Genomic DNA, 24,433 nt, shown 5'->3' with positions numbered 1-24,433 from the left:
CAAGGACACGGGCTGTGGCGAGACTTTCTGCGGTCAGAAACTCCCCGAAGCGCTTCAGGTACCGCCAGCGGTGAAAGGTGAAGGGGCCCACGGCTGTCCTGGCTCCCCGCCGCCGTCAGGGGCGCGGAGCGCAGCGGAGAACCGAAAGTGAAGGGAAGCCAGCGCCGGCGGGGCATCCCCGGTGCTGCGGACGGCGCAGCGCCGCTGCCGGCGGGGCAGGCACGCGTGGGTGAGCGCGGATGCGCCCCGCCAGTCCCCGCTCCCGGGCCGTCACTCCAGGGCGCTGCCGCCCAGCTGCCGATGCCCCGGGCGGCGATGCTGTGTTGCATGCCCGGCGTGGCTTTCGTGCCCGCTTTGCTCGTTAGCTGGTCCTCGGCCGCCTTCATCATCTCCTATGTGATCGCCGTGCTGGCGGGGCACGTCGAGCCCCTCGTCCCCTACATCAGGTGAGGCGGGGGCGCGGGGGAGCGGCCGAGGTGAGGGGGCTTGTGTGCGTGTGACCATGGGCGGTGTCTTGAGGGGCTTCCCGGAGGGACTGTGGGGTCCCCAGGGGAGGAGAGGCAGTGGCGGTGGGGCCTCCCGGTGACAGGGCGACACACTGGGCACTCCTGGCACCCATCACACCTCTAGCACCTCTGAGAGCCACAGGACACAGACGCTGGAGACACGATGGAAAGGACATGAAAGTTTTCTGCTGCAGCCAACGCAAGCCTGATCCTAGAAAAGTTTTACGATTACGTGGTGGAAGCGTAATTTTGTATAACTCCAGAACTGGGCCAAAGTGCACCAGACGATAACTGGACTTGAAGCCCTGTGATGGCTTTTGCAGTACACACATTCCCACAAACATGCATTTTTAATATTTCATGATAGGACCAATGGGTTTTAAAGACTTCCCAAGAGATGCCTGGCATCTCTTTTCTATAACCTTTATCATTTAAGTGTGATTCTGTGTAAATCATTCTTTATGAATGGTTTATGTTAACATTTAAATCTAAACTATGAAAATGTTAGTATTTATCTCTCAATAGATTGAAGGTTGGCCAGAAATCCAAGAGTATCTCTGATATACAGAAAATCTAAACAAGGTTTTAAAATATATCTTTCAAGATGCATCTAGACCTAATTCTTTGAAGGACTTTTTGGACATGCACAGTTTCAGAATACTGCTAACCTGATTGGCACATACAAGAAAATTTGATTGAAAATTAGGGTTTGTCATCATAGGCAAGAGCAAATGACACCACAACCCACAAGAAAGCTGAGCTTCATTCAAACTGAGCCAGAGAAAGTTGGGCTTCATGTTTATATTAGCAAAACTTTTTAAGACTCTCTGCACAAATCTGGAAAGCTCTTGGAAAGCCTTGTTCTTGTACTTGAACAAATACCCTACTGCTCATCCTTGATTACACACAAAGCTTTACTTACACAAAAGTGCTTGTGATCAGTGCAATTTATCCAGTATTAACTAACAAAAATAATGAATTTGATATAACTTTACATGGTTTGTGTTCAGAAATATTTTGAGATCCTGTAGTAAGAAATTTGGCAAATTATATTTCTTATGTTGAAACCATGTCATAGAATAAAATATATGAGAGAATGGGATTTTTATGTATAGTTTTATTTGCAGTTAAATTTTTGACAGCTCAAGTATCTCGATTGTGTCATTCCTTCTAAAAGGGATGGACCAAACATTTAAGTCACAACTGTACAACTCTAGTAAATGTATCACAGCTACCACAGTTACATCAACTTAATGGAATAGCTCCCAGCAGACATTGTTCTTATCCTTTAGCTATGGAATCATCATAAAAGTCCACATGCCCTAAAAAACCTAAACAAAACAAAGACATAAGAGGTTGCACCAGTGATTCCCACTCACAATTCAGTCCCTCTGCATTTACTAGTAAAGCTTTTTAAAAGTCTTGTTTATGTTGCACCACATTTGGACTAAGGATATACATTGACTATTGGTGAAGCTTCTGCAACAATTCTAAAGGCACATGCTTTAAGCATGAGCACTTCATAGGAGATGCACTTGGGAATTATACAAGGTTTTCTTCTAAGTACTCAGGACAATAGTCATACCATATTCATATTCTTAATTTGCAGGTCATTGCTTTAGCCTAAGAATATGAATCATGTGATTGAGAATGTGATTTAGTAAAACTAAGAGTGTTAAAAAAGAGGAAGAATGTTGCAACATTTCAGTTGTGCAATGTCTTAAAATGAAGCATAAAAATTAAATAGAGGTCATATGGGGAAATTTCAGTTACACAAAGGACAAGAATACTGATAAACTTTAGTTCAACGTTTCTGTAATTCCTATATGCATTCCTCAAGTACTCTGTGTATGCCTTGAACTAACATTAATTTTATTTGCTTACAATGTAGCAGCTGTCACAGTGAGAGACCACACCTAAATTTGTCATTGAGGCTGTGCTAATGTCCCATCAAATAAACCATATAAATACAATTCTTGGTAGATAAAATGAATATGATTTTGTGTTTTCTAGCAGCTGAGTCCTAAAAGATGATGAGGTTGTGCCAAAATTAGTTCTGTTACTCACACTGCTCAAAATCCAAACCAATTTGGATGTGCTGGGGTGGCTGTTTGCTTGTTTGAATTCTCAGTGAAAGAGTAAAGGAAATTTTCCTGAAAGCATTTTCTACCAGTTGGTACTTCTGGAGAAATCAGAATCCCTGTAGGTGGAATAAAATCTTCCTATTTTAAAAATTTGGGACTTCAGTTTGAAGAGAAATAGTTCATGATGGCTCTGAAGAAAATTCAATGATGATGAGTCTTTTGGCCCTCAAATATTTATTCCTTGTCTCCTTCACCTTCTTGTCTTTCCACTCTTCAGAAGACTGTTTTTAAAATTCTTCTGCATGAGATGGTGACACAAATGCTGTCATTTTCATGTGGGGTTCCTCATATTTTCCATGGTGGTAGAACTCACCTATGCAACAACTCAAATAAGTGAGCACATTTTTGTTTCAAATATGCCATTTCCTTTTTTCTTTTTTATAAAAAGGAGGGGACTGTCACCAATACTTTTTTTGCTAATCTTTTTTTTCAAAGCAGCAGACTTAAAAAAAAAATCAATATGAATCCAAGTATTCATTTAGCTTTTTTAATGCAAAATATAGCATTAAGAAGATTGTGTCCTTAAAAGTCCAGTGCAATACTTTGTAAATAGATTGTGATCTAATAGTCCTGGTATGAATTTTCTTTACAACATAATCTAAGATTGTTGAGTTTAAAAATCGACAACAGCAGAAATCACCTGTAAACCTTTAGCTTGAGAAAATACTCTGATAAAAAATGGAGTTCAGTGCAATTTCAGGCTATTTGCTTTGCTCCTACAATGTGTTCCAAGAACTTCAAATGTCTTTCTATGTGTGTGCCAATTCCATTCTCTTCTCACCTAAAGCCCTTCAAAAGCTTTGAAGTGATTACAGTCCTGTACTTACCACAGAGTGGTTTCTGATTTGAAAAAGTCCTTGAAGATTGTCACAAGTGGCCCATATTTTAAATGGACTCCTTTGTCGTGTTAATGAAAACACTCCAGAAACAAAAGTAAAAGATGAAGTCCAAGGTTTAAAAATGGGCTAAATGAAACATGAATTAAGATGATTTTCAGGTGTGTCAAACAAACAAACAAAAACACTTAGTTTGCTGTTTTCATCAATTTCACTGTCTAAGAGAAGCAAGATTAATACAGACTACAAGCTGGAACAAGTCTTCAGAAAGCATTACAACAAGAAAATTCAGGTGAATAGGGATTCCCAATGCCTAACAAGTTGTAGAAACTTGTCTAAAAGCTTGGTCCTAACTTTTGTCTGAGAATTTGGCGCCAATCTAGTAAAAAGAAAAATATTAATTTTCTCTATTTTTTTCCATCAGCTTTTCATAGAAAAAGGTCTTACCTTTATCCTAAGCTTCCTCCTATTGCTGACAAATCATCTTAGCAACTTTTGTTAAACAAATCCTTCTATGACATAGAAGGGGTTGGAGAGCAAACACGAATTTCTAAAATAATCAAGTCATTTGAGATGGTCACACTCTTCTGTCCTGAACTTAACAAAATTTTCAAAATCCTTGAGAGTGATTGCTAAAGTAGAGAGTGCTTTCTTTTTTTGTGTGTGGAGAGCATTCATGCTGAGGTCATTTTGGCTGTACTCAGTGGTAGCTTCAGAATTGTAGCACTGAAAACTAATCCAGCCTCAGAGTCAGAATGAAGAGTATTCATCTTCTCGAATGACATAAAAAATATCCCTAGCTAGTACCTACATGTCCCATTATACGCAGCATCAACATATGGTGGAAAAGACCTCTGAGCTTACTGAGTCCAACCTATGACTGAACTCCACCATGTCAACCAGACCATGGCACTAAATCCAGGCTTTCCTTTAGCATTTCCAGGAATGGTGACTCCACCACCTCTCTGGGCAGTCCATTCCAATGTCTAAACACCCTTTCTTTGGGGAATTTTTTTCCTAACATCCAATTTAAATCTCCCCTGGCACAACTTGAGGCCATTTCCTCTTGTCCTATTGCTTGTTACCTAAGAGGCCAACCCCCACGTGGCTACAGCCTCCTTTCAAGTGGTTGTAGAGAGTGATAAGGTCACCCCTGACCCTCCTCCAGGCTAAACACGTCCAGCTCCCTCAGCTGCTCCTCATTGGACTTGTGCTCCAGACCCTTCCCCAGCTCTGCTGCTCTTCTCTGGACATGCTCCAGCTCCTCAATATCTTCCTTGCAGTGAGGGGCCCAAACTCACAACAGCAACTGAGGTGTGGCCTCACGAGAGCCAAGAACAGGGGAACAGTCACTTCCCTGGTCCTGCTGGCCACACTGTTGCTGATACAGGCCAGGATGCCACTGGCCTTCTTGGCCACCTGGACACTGGCTCAATTTCAGCTGCTACCAACCAGCACCCCCAGGTTCTTTTCTACTGGACATCTCTCCAGCCACTGCTCCCTGGCCTGCAGTGCTGCCTGGGGTTGTTGTGGCCAAAGTGTAGGACCCAGGCCTTGGTCTTGCTGAACCTCCTACCACTCGTCTTGGCCCATCAATCCAGCCTGTCCAGATCCCTCTGCAGAGCCTTCCTACTCTCCAGCAGATTGTCACTCTCACTCTAGGAGAAAGGTTTGTCCTTAGAATCCTTTCTCAGTGTCCACTAAATTTTAGCATTAGCTAAAACCTTTATGTGTTCACATATCTGATAGTAGAGTTTTTGGGTGCCTCTGTTCAAACACACTATCCAGCCTCTTAGTCCTGCCCAGTAACTGAAAACTTAACTTACACTCAAATTATGTAAAGATTGAAGAACTAGATGTTTTTTATTGGCTTGACCAAGAGAACCTGATCAAGTAGATATCAACTGGTTGCATGTTAAACAAGAAAAAAATAGACATCAGAGAAGAAAAAATAGTAAAAAGAGGTGGCCAAGATCATAGTACTGCTCTTTCAACAGAGCACTCACCTTCCATAGAAGAGTTCTGCTTGAGGGGGCTTGAACCCACATGCTTCCAGGAGTATGTTCATTCTGTGAGGAAAGGACATTCTCTGGGGTGGATGTTTGCACTCTGGGGTGGATGTAGGGAAAAGAGGGAAAAGGACTCTGTGGTTAAGGTGTTCCATTTTCTACAAAACAAATGTTTTGTGTACTTTATGTCTTTCATATATATAGACATGCATGTAGATATGTATATAAATTCTATAGATATTCTCACACTTATGATCACTCTCTCTGTTCCAGTGAACTTCTAATTATTCCCTGTAAGAGTGAAGTGTTTCATCAGAAGAGACTTACAACACCTTGGAGATAGAGCACTCTTAGGCTGTATCTACATTAGTAAATTAAACAGTCGCTAAGAACATTCCTGGGCATGGAACACAATTTCTCTCATAGGGTTAAGCCCTTTTAAGGAAATTAAACCAAATTCTCTCACATCTTAAGATAGCGACTGTCAGTTGATATATTTTACTCTATCACAGTGTTAATTCAGCAGATAAAAGAAGCATTAATTCTAAAATGTCATTTGTATAATCATGTCATTCATGAGCAAAGTACAGGTCTGTCACATCTTTGCATGTTGCATACAGAAAAAGAAGAAATGAAGTTCAAAGAGTATGCTCTCAAAATATGCTTTCCTTTTGAAAAGAAGGATTCTCTACTACAAATGGTGCAGCAGAAGATGAATTGCCTTATACACACAGCAGCAGTTCACGCAAGTTATATTTCTCTTGGGATTTCAATTGTCTCATTTATGTTTCACAGGTCTCAATTAACTTTTAATTTGTCTCTCTTCCTGCTTTAGCGACACTGGAACTAAACCTCCGGAGAGCGGTGTCTTTGGTTTTATGATTAATATTTCAGCACTTCTAGGTATGTAAAAGTATTTGGGTTGACCAGAATGAAGAAATGAGAATTAATGAAAAATGCCTGCTTTAATTACAGAAATGTATTCAGTATTCTGCAGAAAAACTTCTCCACAGTCAAATGGCAGTATCAGGTAGATGTAAGTAATATCTGGAGAGTTGGGTCCTCAGGAGCAGTTAGTGCAGGCTTAGAGACACTTGAGTCTCTTCAGAGCACCTCATCAGTGCAAAATAGTCAGCACACTGGTAATAAAAGTAGAACATAGATGACATGACTACTCTGCAAAAACTCTGATGTAGGGAAACTTTAGGTTCTAAGGTGCTGCAGTAAAGGGAAGAACAGTGTTGAAGCAACACCTGGCTTTCTCCACAATGTGACTACTTCTCTAGAAAAAAACTGATGTGAATCAGGAAGTTGGGCATTTTCTATTATCTTTTAGAGGATGGAGGATCAAGAGCTGTGAATCTCTGTATGATGGCCTTAAGGCAAAGTAAACATATTTTACCTTGTAAAAGAGCCTTGTTCAGTCACAATTTTGGAGTGTTTCATGTAACCTCATTGTGCCTGGGCAAAGTTACCTGATTTCTTTTTCCAACTGTAGATAGGCTGAAACTGTGTTCTGCATTTTGGAACTGTGGAATTCAGACTACAGCTTATTATATCCTGAAGAGCCATGATTTCCTAATTCAGTACAGGTGTATGCCAGGAGTGAACTGCATATTAGGGCCAGGCATGCAGTGACTCTACAAAATTCTTCAGACCATCATAAGGAGATGTAGTTCTGGCACAAGATTGCATCTCAGAGCAGAATTAGGCCTCCTAATTCCAGCTTATGGTTCTTATCTCCCTGTAACATTTGTTCCTAATGTGGAATGACAATGCCTCTGTGCCCAAAACACCCAGGAGAATGGGATTTAAATTAGTGCTTTTCTTGAACTGATGTGCACTTAGTTCTAGACAGCAATAATATGCAATTTTAAGACAAAGATAATGTTGAAGTTCTATCTGAAAGTTCATCTGAATTAACTTTTTCATTCCAGCAGAGTTATGGTAGTGTTATTTATTGTATTATGATTATAATTTTATTCTGCATGTCATGTGTTACAGGAAAAAGGATTAAAACGTAATCAATATGTGATAATTGAACAAACCATTTTTTTGGGTTTTTTTTTTCAGCTTCAATTACAATGTACATCAGATATTTATTAATAGAGAAGCAAAATGAATCATCACATTTTGTTAGGTCTTCATGCAATATGCTTACATTATGTGTGGGCTTGATGGGCTGCACTGGAATGGGCATTGTTGCAACTTTTCAGGTATGACCATAAATTTCATAACAAAAATGAAAATAAAATAAGATTGTTTTACCATTAAAAAATTCAATTAGATAACAGTGATTAGCATTATCCCCATATGGACCCTTGGAAAATGGAGTAAGAATGCCTTTCTTGCTCTTGCCTTTTTTCAGTAGCTTTTCAGCAACAGACTTGTTTCCTCACTATACAAGAGAATTTTTGCTTCTGCAGTTATGCCATTAAGGAGTTTTCTGTGTGCTTGTCTTATAACAGGTCTGTACTGTATGGATTTTTTTGCTGTAATTTTTTTTCTGTGAAAACTTGAATGTAAAAAACTTTGCTATTCCAAGTTTAGTTCGCTTATAATCAGGTAGGGCAGAATAAGTCAGACTAAAAAAAAAGCATCTGCATTTTTGGCTGAATGATGGCACACTCACTAGCAGAAAGCTTCATCTTAAAATCAAGTTAAACTTAATTGGCAGGTGGCTTGAGGTATTGCCTTAAAATCTGTGGAAATAGCTGTATTATTTCTTTTAAAGGATGGTCTACCTTGGAACATTTCATTAAATACTATTGTGCTCATAAAATGACATGATGACATACACAGAAATTGAAAAATAAAGATTTTTGGGCCTTCAACAGCCAGTACAGTTTTACATGTAATGGAAATGGTATATTCAGACAAAAAACCCCTCTGCCTTAGGATGATAACTTGCTCTTTTTAGCTTTGCATCCAGGCAGTGTGTGTGGATTGCAAACATCACAGGTACTGTAGTCTATTCTAATCATATTTTACCTTAAAATATCCCTGCTCTTATTGACAAGATTTATATGTGGCACAAAAAAATGTTGGATGATGCCTGACTGAAATAGAAAACAAAATCTGCTTCAATAGGGAAAAGACAAATCAGGAATGCAAAATAATTTGTGAGAGTCAGGGATGCAGAAACTTTGATCCTAAGGTTTCCAAGGGATTCCTTGACAGTTGTAACACTAGTTCTTATCTAATCTCTGTTGTGTCTCATTCTCAGTCCATAAACTCCTTCCTCACTTAATTTCTATTTCCTCTACTTTGACCCTGCTTTCCGTGTTAAGTGCAGTTTGTAGAAAGGGTTCTGAGCATAAGAATCTAATCTAGCTAAGCATCTGATCTAGCAGATTTTCAAGCATCCTTAATTGCCCAAGAAGCTGGAAATGGTGGCTTGCAAGCCTTCAATCTTTCCACAGTATATGTACAACTAGTGAACAGTACATTCTGATCCCTATTTGCCAATAGAATAGCTGAGACATGCGGAAGATGTGAGATTTGCTCAAGGTCAGGTGATGTTTCAAGTCAAGAGATCAAAGCAAAGCTGGAATTAGAAATTATTCCCTTAGCATTCAGTCTAGTTCATCTAATCAGTATGTCATGCAGAAAATTTATATTCATGTGCACTACCTGCTAGTTTCTTCCAGTAATAGCAGCTAACCATTGTGCTGATCCCCTTTCCAGGAGCTGGCTGTTCCCAGTGTCCATGATATAGGAGCTTTGGTGGCCTTTGGCTCAGGTGTTTTATACATCACACTTCAGTCTATAATCTCCTACAAGTCCTGCCCACGATGGAACACTTACTTTGTGTGTCACATAAGGATGGCCATATCTGTCATATCATGCATTGCTTTCATTACCAGTATCCTTTACAATGTATCCCATGGTTTTCCCTTTATATGCTCATGGTTTTCCTTTTAAGTTAAATCATTGCTGATAAAAAATAAAAATGAGGTCACACTCTTTACTTAGGGCTCTCTAATGTGTGTAATACAGCATGCTGAGAGACCATTAATAGCGTAAAGATGAGTTGTGGGAGCTTCTAAAAATCTTTATCTCTTATTTCAGTGGTATATTTAAAAACAATGTCCAGTATTCTTCACAGAATCGTACAGTAGTGAAGCTAGAGCAACTTTCCAACCTCCTTCACTTGAAGGAAAGTAGGGAGGAAAGTCTGAAAAAGGGAGCCACTGCTTCTGCAATGAACCAAACACATAGAAGTTAAAAACACGGGTGGCATACAAGCCTAAGCTGATGATTTTGATCATGCTGTTTGGTTCTTCTCCTCAACAGTCGCCTCTCTTAAAGTCACACTGCACAACTTCCTGGCTTTTCCCTTGGCATGCTATAATTAGAGTAATTTCACGGATTTTATTGGCCTTGGGTGATCTGCCAGTGCTGAAAACTGATTGCAGCAGCTCATCACATGAGTCAGCCAGATACAGCCTGCTTTTAGTTCAAGTAGCTGTGAAAGGGCTTTGGAAGAGGGCCTCAGTCCCAAGGGGAAGTTGTACAAACAGATCAAGGCACTAATTGTGTATCACTGGAAACCAACATTGTTCCACTTCCAGCAGTGCAGGACTGTGCTTCCATAGTTCTTGATCACAAATGTCATCTAAGTTTTGGAGTGTCTGCCTAACTGTCTATACTCTGAAAGAACCTATAGAAACCTTCATTTTGTGCAGAAATGTGTTTTGATTGCTGTTACCACTTGCCTTGTAATAAGGTGTTTCATTTACTTGTATTCTTAATACCTTGATTTGATATTCTGGTTGTTCAGGGTCTCCTGTGCTACAGAAGGGGAAGATGATCTGGGTGGTTTTTTGGGGTTTTTTTGTGGTTTTGTTTGGGTTTTTTTTAATTTGTTTTGTTTGTTTGTTTGCTTGGTTTTTTTGGTTTTTTTGTAAACAGACATTTTCACATTTACTCACTGATACTGTATAGTTTCCTTTACACTGTTTTTCTCAGTGATTGTCTTTGCTTCAAAAATTTCCATGACAAAAATTGATTGGACTCCAGGTGAAAAGGTAAAATCTTATTTGATAGCCAACTTACCTTGTGTGATATTATTTGGGAAATGCTGTTATATTTATGTTAAAGCACTACAAACATGTCAGAGACTTCAAATAGCACATTATCATGAACAGATTTGTGCAATGCTGGCTTCCAGTCACTTCTTCATTAGAAAGATGTCTGTGGTGTGAGTAAGAAAATTTGTCATGGGTGATAAATCTTGAAAGAGTTAGACTTTCATTTTGACCAAGAATTTGCAAGGTTCCCATAGAAAAAGACTGTAAAAAATCTGGAAATTAGTTGTTCTGCTTCCTTTTATAGTCAATTTTCTTGAAAATGAACTTTTCACATGAAACAAAAAGTGGGCCAATTTAATTCTGTAGTTTTTGAGGGTTTTTACAACATTGGTTTTCTCACCTTTTTTATCATTCTTTATTAAACAGATACTGTCATAAATATTTGGAGTCTGACCTAAAACATACAAAAGCTAATTTTAGGTATTTGAATTGATTTCAGAGTTTTCAGAATGACAACTATGAAAACTAATTTTTCTTTTTGGGCAAATTTTGCTAAAAGGAGGTATTAAAAAGAAAGGTTAAATAATGCAGAGAGTATATCCTGCTTGAAGAGCTTAATAAGAGCACACTTAGCAAATGTACCTCAACCAAATAGTGGCAAGGCAGCTGTGAGATAAACCTTTGCAAATTAGACAGTCTTAGTAATATCTTCAGGGGGGTTGTGGGTTTTTATATGGTGCAGAGATGAAGAAATGGTTTTACTGAAACAGATGGCATATTTGGTGACGGAATGTTAAGAAACACTTTGCATTCTGTTTGTGTCATGTGACATAGGTTTTCTATGACAGTTTTAAAAACAGAAGTCTTGTCAGGAACTGTCATTAAGGGTAGCCTTCCATTGCAAAACATGGTAAGGATTTGCTCAGAATTACTGAGCTCAGTGGCTCTGAGTGAAAGCTTGGAGGATGGGCACATCAGTAATCCTAACGTAACAACTGAATGTTTTCAGGCTTATATTCAACCTTTGTTTTGATACTGTGCTAATTGTAGTTTTCTTCTACTGCCTTTGATGGTACTGCGCACGACTTAATGTAATACGTGCAACCTCAATAAATTTACTTACCGTTCTGTAAAAACAAAATGTGAATTGACTTTTATACAACAGGGATAAATCATAAATCTTACTTGTTGAATTTTCAGAAGGAAATGTCTATATCATTCCACCCATATTTTGTTTAGCTGTTTAATCTGAAAATTTGTTTTATGTCTCATTCCATCAGGATTATACTTACCATTTTATGAGTGCAATCTGTGAATGGACAGTGGCCTTTGGTTTCATCTTCTTCTTTTTAACATTCATTAGAGATTTTCAGGTTGGTATCTACATATTTTAGCAGTGACTAAGTGCTATGACTTATATAACAATACAATAGAAAATTATCATTCTTTACCTGGATAGATGTATCAAAGCTATACAGAAACAAATTTACCAATCACAGAACTGTTTTCTGTCTATATAATGAATATTCTCCCCCTTGATTATAAATCATAAAATTCAGTTTAATAGTTCAATGTGTCTGTTCTTGAAAATTAGTAACAGTCAATTATTTTATCAATCTGTTTGTAGAAAGAGGCTCTCTAAAGGTGACATAATAACAAAAAAATGATGCAACTAAAACTTCATTTCTTTCTGCCTGAGGGATTTTAAATAATAATCCAAAGCATTTCAATCATTGATGTTTTACATATTTTGCTATATGTTTCCTCACAGTGCAAAGAATATGAAATACTTTTTGGAAAAGTATTGACACAAAAGCCTTCTGGTTTGGGTAGCTGGATTCAGAATTAGCATATATTTTGCTAACCAATAACAAACATTTCCATGTCTGTTTAGTTTTGACTTAGTACTGAATAGACCATTGCTGTAGGGCTTGTCCTTAATTTAAAAAATTAAATTAAAAAATAACAACATAAAAAAGCTAGGTTCAGCAGAAAAAAACCCACTTCTTTTGAAAAAAAAAATAGTTGTTCAAAATTACACAACATATGATATTAAAGGTATATAATTACCTTCTAAAACTGACAGCATTATTGAAGCACCTTTCCAAAATGTATGCATCATTTAATGCATTGTTTTTGGGGGGAGGTATTTATTGCCAGTCCATCACCCTCTGATGTCTGTGTATATGATGGCATCTCTTTTATCAATGGTCAGACTCTTCCCTTTGAGATAGAGATTTGCAGGACAATGCAGTAATTCTTAGAATATTTATCAACAGTCCTTAGTTGATAATCCTGCTTCAGACACATAAAAACTTTTACTAAATATAAATATTATGAAAATAAGAGAAAGTGATATAATTAAACAAAATGGAATTGTGTACATTTTAAATTACAGGCTACAATATAGCATGAATCCAATGTTAGTGTTTGAAAATGACAGACAGATTTTTTAGAATTTTGTCATAACCAGTGCTTAGAGAAAACCAAACCATTAATTCAGTAAAAAGGTCCTGCCACACTCAAAGAAAAAGAAGATAATTTTTCTAATTTTCCAACAGAATTTTTTCTAATTTTCCTGCAGTATTTATTTCACTTTAACACTTTTTTCTTTTGTTTTGTTTCATCTCCTTGTACTTTATATTGCAGAACTGTAAAATTAAATTATCTTAAGCTGATCTTGCTTTATTTTTCTTTTAGAGACTTTCTTTAAGGATATCAACAGAAATACATGAAGAATCCTGATAGTAAAAGAACAATATTTTATATCTATGAATATTCTAGGTTTCTTTTTACTTATAGAAAAAGTGGCAGACTCACAAGGATTGATAAGGTTGTATTAAGAACCCATGCCATTAACTCTACACCAGCAACCACTAAAAGATTTTAAAAACTCGTAGCAAGGTTCCTCCTGCCTTTTTGCAATATTTTGTAATTTTTACATGGTTTGGTATATTAAAAATACTGTAATAAAAACAATATCTAGAAGCACTAGGAAATCACTCAAGGACTTGATCTCCTCAGCTCTTCCATTTTGGACATATCTGTACTTTTTAATTTGCTGTAGTGTGATTGGTAGCATTAGTTTTAAACTTGAGAAAGTTCATTTTGCAAAGAGGGAAGTGTAAAGGCAATGGAAATCACTAGGACTTAATTCCCACTCTTAAGTTGCAAGGGCTGGAGAAGATGGTGAGAGCAAGAGTGGGCATCTTTGTTTGAAGAAATTTAAAGTTAGTAAATGGCAACACTATGCTACATATTTCTGATACTGGGCACTGTAATGCAAATGCAAATCCTAAGAGAAATTTAAACTATATTGCTTGAAAAATGTTTTCTAATCATCACTGCAGTACATGTTGTAAAACCCCTTTTTCCTTTTTATGCACTGGTGGCCACAGGAAACAAAAGACGGAAGTGGGAATAGAAAGTAAATTTACATTTAAGCATGATGTAATAAAGATAAATCTTATTGCAATTTCGTTAATATAAAGCAGAATTTTCCAGCCTGTGTTTTAATCTACAATGGAGTGAAGAAGGTCTCAAAAAAAGAGAAAGAATGGAAAATAAAAAGAGGCAGTAGTTTTCAGGTACTTAGAAATAAATGTATGAGTATTATATACATAAAACTGAATTAAAAAACAAATCTGGAGAGCATCTGTAATGAAGGTATTTGCTGCTATAGAGTTACTTGTGTAATGAAAGACTTGGAAAGGAACTAATTGAGAAGTCAGCTGTTACAAGTATCTGCAGGCCAAAGGTTTCTCATGGACTGATTCACCACCTCCATTCAGTGCATTAACCACTTGGTTGTGAATTACATTCTCTGAAAATTACATTTTCCACACTCCATCACAGTTTATGCAGTAATATTGATGATTTTCAGTTGCTAATATCCACTAACTAATGTGTGTTTCAAGAGTGATGTTTTTAGTCATCTGTTGACATTTCTTTTAATGTGTATTTTAAACTGAATTAAATTCAGCTGTTTCACAACTTAAAGAGTTGACGTTTTATTTATAAGTTCTTCCAGATAAAAACAGTAAAAGTGTTTGTTCTTTACTGGAAGATTTGCTTTCCATAGTATTCAGGTTATCTTGCAGAGGTTTATAGCTTCAACCAAGTTAAAAATCAAATATAGTACTGACTAAAGGAAGGACCTTGTGTCTTGCTGATTGGGTATCCTGCAAGTGACACATATTCCTTCACGTGAAGATGATATAGGAAATGTGTATCAACCACAAAAAGTGACATCATGTTATTTTCAAGGCTCTGTTAAGAAAAGACCATATTTCCTAGTGCATTGTGTCTTAATTCTTTTATTGCTTTTTATTCTTAACCTTCATAAAGTAAAGTATAAGAAGCAAGAAGTTTTTATTTCAAATGATAGCCAAGCTTTACAGTATTAACAGTATCCTAAAAGGAAGAAAAAAATGTCAGAAAAAGTGGCTGAATCAAGATCACCTTAGTCCCCGAAGTCAAGAGGAAAATTCAAGTACTGAATTAAATCCTTCCCATTTTCCCGAGCCTTATAGTGGTACATTTTTATATGAGTTACATTCATGACCAAAAGAATGCACCAATCGTGCACCTTTTATTAAATCTGTTAGGCCTAAGACCTCAACTTGCATTGACATGCAGATAGAGGCAATGGATTATTATTTTTTTATTTGTGCAGTGAACAACTATTGAAAACACTTTTATTATTCTCTGGCTCCAAGCAGATTTTCAGTCAACAGCTTAACTATTTTTTTCAGCTGAAATGAGAGTTGACAAATTGCAAGAAATTGTCAAAATAATATTCTAGCAAGGTATAATTCAGCTGTGGCTGACTCTTGTTAAATACTGCACTTTAATTTTTACAGGCAAGTGATCTCTAGAGGTTAGCACAGATAATGTCACAGCACATTTCTTATGCTTTGCTACAGGTCCTTTTTTCTATATTTTCATATTTCTTAGCAACAAGAAATAGCTTTTTTTTTTTTTTTTGTTGGAAGCTATGCTAGAAATATTTTCATTATCTACTCTGCACGATGTTCTCTATTTGTCAGTCCATCAGGAGTGATTGAGAAATTCCTTTTGCATAAACTCCAGTAAATCACATGATACTTGCTGTTATTTTTAGTGGTAATGCTAAATCATTCTACTGATTCCAAAAGTGCAAAAGCTGACTTTTCTAGATTGTGCAGCTTGACATGCAGATGAAATACCACTGTTGTGGTCTCTGTCACAGTTCCAGATCATGTAAGGATTAAACTCTATCAACTAAAAATACCTAAAACCCACTTTGTCTTAGGACACTGTTACTTGCTCTGCTTTGCCTTCCAATGTGCACTAAGCCAGTGATGACCTTATCATTGGCTTTTCTCATGAGGCAAACTAAACTTTAATTTCTGGTCTGCTCAGTTTGCATACTGCCTTACCTGTGACAGCAACATATGTTTGACAGTAGTACAATAATCTTGACGGCAAGGCATTTATTTCTTGCTCTTAATACTGGTAGCAAAACTTCCAAGCAGACTAGAGGGATTATGGCAACACATCAGTGAATTTTGGACATTCCAGCATGAAGTTTGTAAAGAGGTTCAAGAGCTTGGTATTTTAAACTCCTCTGTAAAAACAGTCTTAGTCTCAATATTGACCACATTTTCACAAGCCTTCAGGCTTTAAAGCATCTGTTTGAAGACTGCAGAGGGTGTTGGGTGGGTTCCCAGTGGTTTACAATGTCCACTGGAAACATTGTCTCTGGAAGAGGCTGGAAGAGCTGTTCTCCTCCAAGAAACAGTGAAAGGCAGCATGGTGCATCTGTTTTAAGAAGGGTTAATGTTTGTTTCCTTGGAAGATGAGTTAATGTCCATTTATTTGGGAGAAATGCAGGCAAGTAGCAATAGGCTTTAATCTATAAATTCTCTGTAGCTTTGACTAAAAACTGGTAAAGCTGGGTCTATCTTTCACTGCATTTGTGTGTGTGCCAGTGCCATGGTCACAAGTGCAGACACAAGCAGTACTGGCATGATGAAGCCTGGCAGTGGTCAGAGTCCTGCATCTTGCTCCAATACACAGAAATAAAAATACATGCTATATTTTATAAACAACCACAGTGATTTGATGAGCTTTGGCTATATTTTGGATTGGTAATATAATTCAGAAAGAGTGTTTCTCCCATCCTAAGGAGAAAATAGGCAAGTCCTACATGTGGTATCTGTATTTTTCCCCATACACAATAGATGGCACTAACAGCCCACATGATTTGGGTTTATTTCCCACGTTCAGGCAAGCAAGTACAGTAGTTTTGTAGGTAGCTTTAGCTGATTTTAATAGTCGTCTAGAGGCCCAGTTAAATGAGTTTTATATTGTGCCTTTGTGGAAAACAAGTCAGATCTAAGTTTCTTTGTCATCCCTTCCTGCCTTCATCTAAGTAAATATGTTTTGCTACTGCCGTGTGTAGTCTCATAGCAACTTCAATTTTGAATTAATTTGTCTAAGTCAAAGGAGCCACTTGCTGCAGTTACCACTGGCACATGCTGACATCCAGCTCTCATTACTATGCCACTTCTCTTGGGAAGCTTTCCCTGCCCTATCACAAAGAAGGTACATTTCACTCAGTTGCTTCAGTAGAATCCTGTCAGTTTGCAGTGGGGATTTAGAAGACAATATAGACCTTGTTTTCATGAGACAACAATATAGAAAGAACAAGATTTTAATATTTCAAAATTGCAGCCCGTCTGCACCCAGAAAAAGTGACATGCCTGGTTGTAAAAAAAAATCAAAGGTAGCTGCTGTAGCTATTTAAAAATGCACTTTGTATGTAAAATGTCTTTTTTCCACTTATTTCCTTGCCTAACAAAACAGTTAGCATTGTCTTCTGTGAAGTGTAGCAATAATGTAGGCTTTCAAACATTATCTTACCTGGAATGATACAAGTTAACATTCACAGTCTTAAATAAATTATCATGAGCAACATGGATGATTCTCTAGAAACTCCCACCAAATGTTGTATGGATTTTTAAAAACTAAATATATAAAGCACTCTGACAAAGTAGGAGTGATTAATTATTGATAGACATCTTTAACACAGTAGAACTTTCTTACTCCACGATCACTCTCCCAACACACACTCATAAAACTCATTATAAGTACATTTCAAAGACGGTTTCTCTGATGAACACCTAGACTTTCATCATGAGACCTGAAGGAACATTCTCTGTAGCTCTGCTTTTATTAGAGATATTGGCAGCTGATGGATCTCCATGCAAAGAGGTGTCTTTCCTTCCTCTCACACTGCATCAGGTGGCTGAAACATATTAGATGGTTTGCAGGGAGGTTTTTCTTCTGGTTTGAATTATTCAAGAGGATTTTTTGATAATAAAATAATTTTGGGGAGTTTTTTCCTTTAAAAAATTATAAATAGAATGTGTGCTTATTTGAAATTTCAGTGGGATTACATGTAAAATCTTGTCTACTACTTAGAAAGGATTTCAACATAGGTCTTGCTCTTCAGGCAAAAATGTAATGTTCAGAAATTCCACCAGACGAAATATCCCTCTTTTCTTATAGAGATCTATTTAGCCTTTGAGGATACAAATTCAATAGGAGATAAGAACCTTCACTTGAAGGAAAATTGATCTTCTTGACTTTAATCAACTAAAATCAAATTACAAGACTTCTACTGACTTTAAATATTAGTATTTCTTCCTCTGCTGAGCAAGTGCATATGTTGTTCACAGAGCCTGGGGATATTTCCTGAATAGATCCTAGTGTCAGCAGAATAATCTCAGGGATGAATTTGGAAAATAAGTTATCTCCCTGTAAGCAGTTTGAAGGAGACATCAAGCTCTAAGACTCTGCTTATTCTCCCTCTGCTCCTTAAACCCAGATTGTTTTCTTACTGAAGAAACACGAATTGAGAGTGCAAAGTGAAGTATTTAGACCTGAGTTCTCAGAACCAATATCACAAGTACAATAGGATATGGTTCTGCTTAAGCCTCTAATGACATTTAATTTGAAATTCACTGCAACTGTGTGAAGATGGCGCTGTGACAAGATCTGAGACATCCCCAAGTAGCTGTAACAGTCTTAGAAGCAACTGAGGAAGCAGAATCCAAGCTTCAGCAAGCATTTGTTTTCTCAGGATTGTGGAAGCTTTCCATTGGCTTGGCTTCCTCTGGGTTTTGGGGGCACGGAGATGGCGCCATTTCTTATTTCTCCCTTTGTCCTCTGTCCTTCTGTGTTACCTAATACTCAATTCACACAAATTTTGTTGGCAAACAGCTCTCCCAGTATGTTAGTATTAGGATGTGGTTTCTGTGATTCTGTTCCAGAAATCATCTTTCTTCATGACAGTCAACAAATTAGCCTTACTTTCCTCCATTTTGTGGTCTCAGTCTGATGTCTGGGGAATTTAAACGTATGCAGGTAGTAAGTCATGGGTGCTCTCTGACCTGACTGCAGACCAAAATCAACTCTCAACTGAGATCCTGCCTACAGCTGGCATGGCTGCTTAGCTTAAAAGTGTTTAAACCAAATATTTGGGGTAATTATAGTATTATAGCAGATTTTAAAGGGTGATTGCCAGTGCTGTCAAAGGGTGAAGCTGACATTTTTTCAGTACCCCTCCTTGCCAAACAACTTTAAAATTTGAACACTATTATTGTATTAACATAGTTCTTTAGTCTTGAACTGAATTTAAAACATGCTTACTGTTTGGGGTAGGCAATACAAAATCCTGATCGCTACTTTCCTGGAATTTCAACCAAAAAGAATGGTACAACATTATATAATCATGTTTTTTAAAAATCAGCTTGCAGTTTTACATGGCATCTTGTGTCTGCTTGTGGCAGCCAGAATTGAGCATTGCCATTGAAAACAGAGAGTCATGGCAGTATATTCACTCCAAAAATACCTTCTGGTTGCAAAAATATTTAACAATGTTAAGACTAAAGAGGAGCGAGAGGAAACTAAAGAAAGACAGGATTGGAAACTGTTCATTGCCCTGTCAGATAAAAATTCACCATGGAAAAATGCACAAACAGACAAATAAAAAACAATTGCTTGAGTAAAAATGCAATCCTGCAGATCACTGAGTCTTCTTGAGTAGGGCTGAAGGATGAAAGGGAGTTGACCCTCAAACCACACAGTTAAATTCAGTGAGCAGAAAGCACTGGGCATCAGGCGTTCAGCTCGGGACTGGGGACAGATGAATTTCTCAGGGATTTCTAGGAAGAGCAGAAACTCTGCCTTTGCGCGTAACTCTTTTGGAAAAGAGGTTTAGAAAAAAACAGAAGTCTCAGAAACCAAAATCCTAGCAATATTGTGGATGGGTTATTGAAACCATCCCATAAATCACAGTAGCAGTTAGACAGCAAGGCAAAACAGGAATTAGTGATGTCTTTTCTTTCAAGGGCAATTGAAGATGGGTCTTCATCTGGTCTGTGTAACCCTGTTGCAGAAGCAGCAGTTCCTGCGTGTTTGGGGCAGTTTTGTCAGTTACTCTCAAGGCTCAGAAACAGGGCAAAAGATTGGAAACTGAGGGAATGGGTAAGAAAGAGAGGAATCCCTGTATAAGAAACGAGGGGCAGGAAAAGGTAGGGTTTTGTCTCAATGTCTGTGGAAATGAACATGACACTTATCTCTGGCCTCAGTGGAAATAAAGAAACACAGAGAGACCCCTTTATTACCCCATAAAGAATTGCAATAAATGACATCAAATTACATAGAGGAATCAGGAAGCACTTTTATGCCATTTTCTGGATACTAAGGATCAATAGGTATTTCCTTTAGTGGGTTTCTTGGGAGTCAAGTTGTATTGAAACCACAGTCCCAGGACCTACAGAAGAGGGTCCTGCTCACAGGTTGCAGGAGGAGGAGTTCCCCTTTCTGTGGATTTTTAGTGCAGAATTTGGAATAACAGGAGGTTGTTCTTGCTTATAAAGGTTCCCACATAGCTTCTGGTGGGAAGATGCCAGATTGTTTGGCAGTCCTACAGGGAATACAGGGGAGATTTTTGCCAGCAAAATCACAGACTAGAAGAGGAACAGAGTCTCTGTAAGGAAACAGTGAGGAATGAACTACACAAGATGGTTGTGGTTATCTGCTTTTGTCCCCAGTGTCATGTAGAAGACTCTGAGTAGGGTGTCACTGTGGGTGCAAGGAGGGTTTGCTTGTTGAGATGGGTTCTTCATTCCCAGCAGCTAAGTGATGGCTGAAATACATCTCAAAGAAGCATGGGAAGACTGAAACCTAAGTGGGGAGCCCTGTGCTTGTCATTGAGATTAAAAAAAAGAAAAAAAAAAAAAAAAAGAAAACTAGTGAAATTAGAAAGACAACAGATGCAGATCTACAAACCTCTGGTCAGTCTAATAGACAAGTACCAGTCTGGGGAGACATAAAGGGAAGAGGACTATGCTGATGCAACTGGAAGAGCCTCAAGCTAAATGATCACCCACCAAATAATATGTAATGAAATCTTAAAACATCTGTTGATGATCAGGACAACAGAGATTCCAGCAGAAAAGGGTGAAGACGGCTCTTCTTACCAGTGTTTACACTGGCCTGCATTAACATCAATCAAATGTGCAGTGATAATTCACCCAACCAAGCCTATGGATTTAATGCTCATCTATGAAATACTCCACACAACAGACAGTTCTGTTGGTCTACTGCTAAACCACTGTTTAACAGAAAATATTGCTAATCTGAACCCACTCCTTAGTGTATGCTTGTTGCTGCCCTTATCATTTCTTTTTGGGTTGTTGTGAATTTTCAGTATCATTTTCTTTAAACAAGAGAACACGTTATTCAGAAAGTGCCAAACAACATCTTTGTAATGATTATGAAATCTCCTATAGAGCGTTTCCTGTTAATTTTCATAGTGTTTTGAAGAAAATTCTTTTGAAGGCTTTTATAGGCTCTTGTCCAACATATCTGAGGAGTCTGTTTTTCAACATTTAGTTTTACTCTTTAACATTTATTTATGGCCACTTCAGTGCCTTTAATGTCCTAGGATTGTAAAATATTTTTTTAACCACCTTACTGATCTTAGATTTGCACAAATTTGGACAAAAGCCAGCTGATTCACTAGTAATTAAAGTATAATCACAAAATTGTTCCTAAAACAACTTTGTCTACTGCTGGTGTTCTGCTTTGCAATGCTGTGTGCGAGAAGCCAGATTTGTTTGGGCTGCTTACAGCCACACCAGATACTCTTTGTGCAGGGTACAGGCAGGAAACTATAGAGGCTGAAGTTCACAGCAGAGATTGCAAACAGGAGATGAATTCCAGTGCAAGTTCCTTTCAGAAACCTATTCATTTTTGTCACCTTTTTCCTCACTGTTTTTTTTTTTTTTTTTACTTTGTTTTTATACCTGCTTTTTTTTTAAGAATTCCAGTTGGTGTCATCTTTTCCCCCACCCCCTTAGCTATGAGCGCCTATTAGGGCTGCAATATAAGATTTAGAACAAACTGGAATGATTTAGGCTTCTGGTACTTCCTGGCTGCTTATAAAAGTCAAAGTAGCTGGGAACTTCTTCTATCTGTATTTACAGTGATGGGAGCTTTTATAATGGATCCTCTTAAACTTGAAATATAAATGGAAGTGTCTGTTCCCTTGAGATCATGTCCTGTTTGCTGATGCTTTTTATTCTACATATTGTTCATGGTAATTCTTCTGCTGATGCAGTAAAAACTGTTTCTCCTTTGCCTTTCAACTCTGCCTATAACATACTGCTGTGTACAAACACAGCTCATTATTTCTTTACATCTACAAAGGGACAGTGCTGTTTCAAATAGGGCAGGAATGGCTGAGCCCATCATCCCTGGTATCCCCACTGCCCAGGTATCCTCAATGCAGTGTGTCTTTTTGTAGGTCATAGTTCAGCTGACATCTGGCATCCCACAAGGAATGAGAGGATTCTTTGGGTGAAATGTTCTCAATCAGTAAATACTTAAAGGTAGCTGGAAATTGAAAGAATATGAGGGGTGTCCTGCTAAGTTAGACATCTGTCTGTAGGATATTCAATAAGAAGGCCCTAAGAAAGAAAATTATGAAGTGAGAAACTGTCTGTATAAAGGATAAGTTGTTCAAAAATTAGGTATTGTTATTAGTTCTGAATTAGTTCCTCTGATGTTACATCAAGCCTTATTAGCCTTCTTTTAGCAAAAAACTGAGGTTGTTGCTTAACTTTCTGGAACAAGACATGAATTCCTAAATTCCATTGTTTTTCAGAGGCTGTGGTTTGATTCCCAGAACCAAAATGAATCTGATTCTTGAGCTGGCATATACCTTTAAAGCATTCCTAGATCAGAGCTCTGAAAAGAGAGGCTTTGGTTTCAAAACCTCTTCCACATTAATGGGTTCCTTATGAGTGATAATGGTGCAATTATGAGAGATGGAGTATCAGACTGAGCAGTTGCCCATTTCATGTTCATTGGAGGGGAAGGAGTAGACTTTGGGGGTCATGGGGGTGAAATTTGGCCTAAGGAGGAAAATAAAATCTTCTAACCATATTACATGGCATCTACCATGTTAAGAACGCTGTTTACAAGAGCCTTACTCATTCAACAGCATCAAAATATTGTGGAATCTTTCCATGCTGCTTGAATTTAAATCACATTTTGTTCCTGCCATGCTCATCTGCTCAATGCCTTTGAGGGACATTTGCAGAAAAAATCCTACTGCTTACTAGTTTGGGCTGGCAGCAACTTGTGAGGCATGTAATCAGTGGTTACCACCACTACTTCTATCTACTGAGTACTGGAGTACTCAGTGCACAGTTGTTGCTCGTGGGGCTGAGCTGTGTAATTTCTGTTTTCTGTTTGTCATCACCTGTTAAGCAGTTGAATGCATTAATGAAAATTTGGCTCCAGTTGTACAAATCTATATGGACTTATCATCGCCCCTATATGTGTTTGAATGACTGGCCATGAATTTGTACATGGCTGTGAAACACAAATAAACATAAATCAATTATTTCTCCTAGAAAGAATAAACTACCAATGACATAACAGTAAAAGTATCACAGAGATCAGCTTGGTTGGCACCATGTCCCTGGGCTATTCACCCTGACACACTGGGTTAATTAACAAATTACAATTGACACTTCATTTATGAATTTGTCCAACCTCTTATCCAGAAATGGTGCTCCATGTACAGCAAGACCAATGACAAGTATTCATGTGCAAGAAGACCCAGAGCCAATGCAAAAAAATGTTTTGTGTCCATTTACACTCTGCCAAAAGCAGCTTGCTGATACCTTCATGGTAACAGTGTGGAAATGCCCAGCAGAGCTGGCAGGCCAAGTGTTTAGCATTTATAAGGCTGGGACAACTCTCTTTGTCAGTCCAGCCTGCACATGTGACTCCTTATTTGACTTGGCTGTTGGAGCAGTGTCAAAAAACGTATCTTACTTCATAGGTACCTATCAGAACTATCTAAATATGTGCTGGACCATGTATCCAGATTCAACAGTAAGGACTCCTGGATGGAAAATTTCAAAGCTATCCCTTTTTTGTGGCTGATACTGCTCCATCAGATGTAATCTAATCAGCAGAAGCTAGTCTTGTTTTCATGAAATGAAATCTCCAAATGGTTGTTTTCTCCCTTTTAATTTTTTTTTTAATCAGTCCTGTGTTTAAAATTATACTGGATGGAGGCAGAAAACTAGAGAACAGATAGCCAAAACCCCTTGTATATCAGCTTTGATGGCATATCCAAACTCCACAGACCAACACTGTGATTAAATTAGATTGGGAAAATTCTTTTATCTGCCGGGATGAAAACTGCTAAGTAAGTTCCTGTCTTCTGAAGCTATTTGGGGCAAAAATCTTCAATATTCTTGTGGAAGAAGCCCTGGAAGGCTGCTGATTTAAAGCAGGTGGGCTTTAAATCTTGCCCTTTTTTTAGTGGGCATC

General features: G+C 37.9%; 1 protein-coding gene across 1 annotated transcript; it reads left to right on the top strand.

The window, feature by feature from the left end:
* Positions 1-279: 279 nt before the first annotated feature.
* Positions 280-14,474, top strand: DRAM1 (DNA damage regulated autophagy modulator 1). Its single transcript, XM_053942973.1, has 7 exons — positions 280-446; positions 6,331-6,398; positions 7,569-7,711; positions 9,183-9,360; positions 10,467-10,525; positions 11,809-11,901; positions 13,229-14,474. Exons 1-7 carry the CDS (start codon positions 301-303, stop codon positions 13,271-13,273), a joined length of 732 nt encoding a protein of 243 aa, XP_053798948.1. The 5' UTR covers positions 280-300; the 3' UTR covers positions 13,274-14,474.
* Positions 14,475-24,433: the final 9,959 nt, after the last annotated feature.

The sequence above is a fragment of the Vidua chalybeata genome, chromosome 5 (assembly GCF_026979565.1).
Source record: "Vidua chalybeata isolate OUT-0048 chromosome 5, bVidCha1 merged haplotype, whole genome shotgun sequence".
Taxonomy (NCBI): Eukaryota; Metazoa; Chordata; class Aves; order Passeriformes; family Viduidae; genus Vidua; species Vidua chalybeata.
The sequence above is the reverse complement of the archived record's forward strand: the minus strand, read 5'-3'. Positions and strand labels throughout refer to the sequence as shown.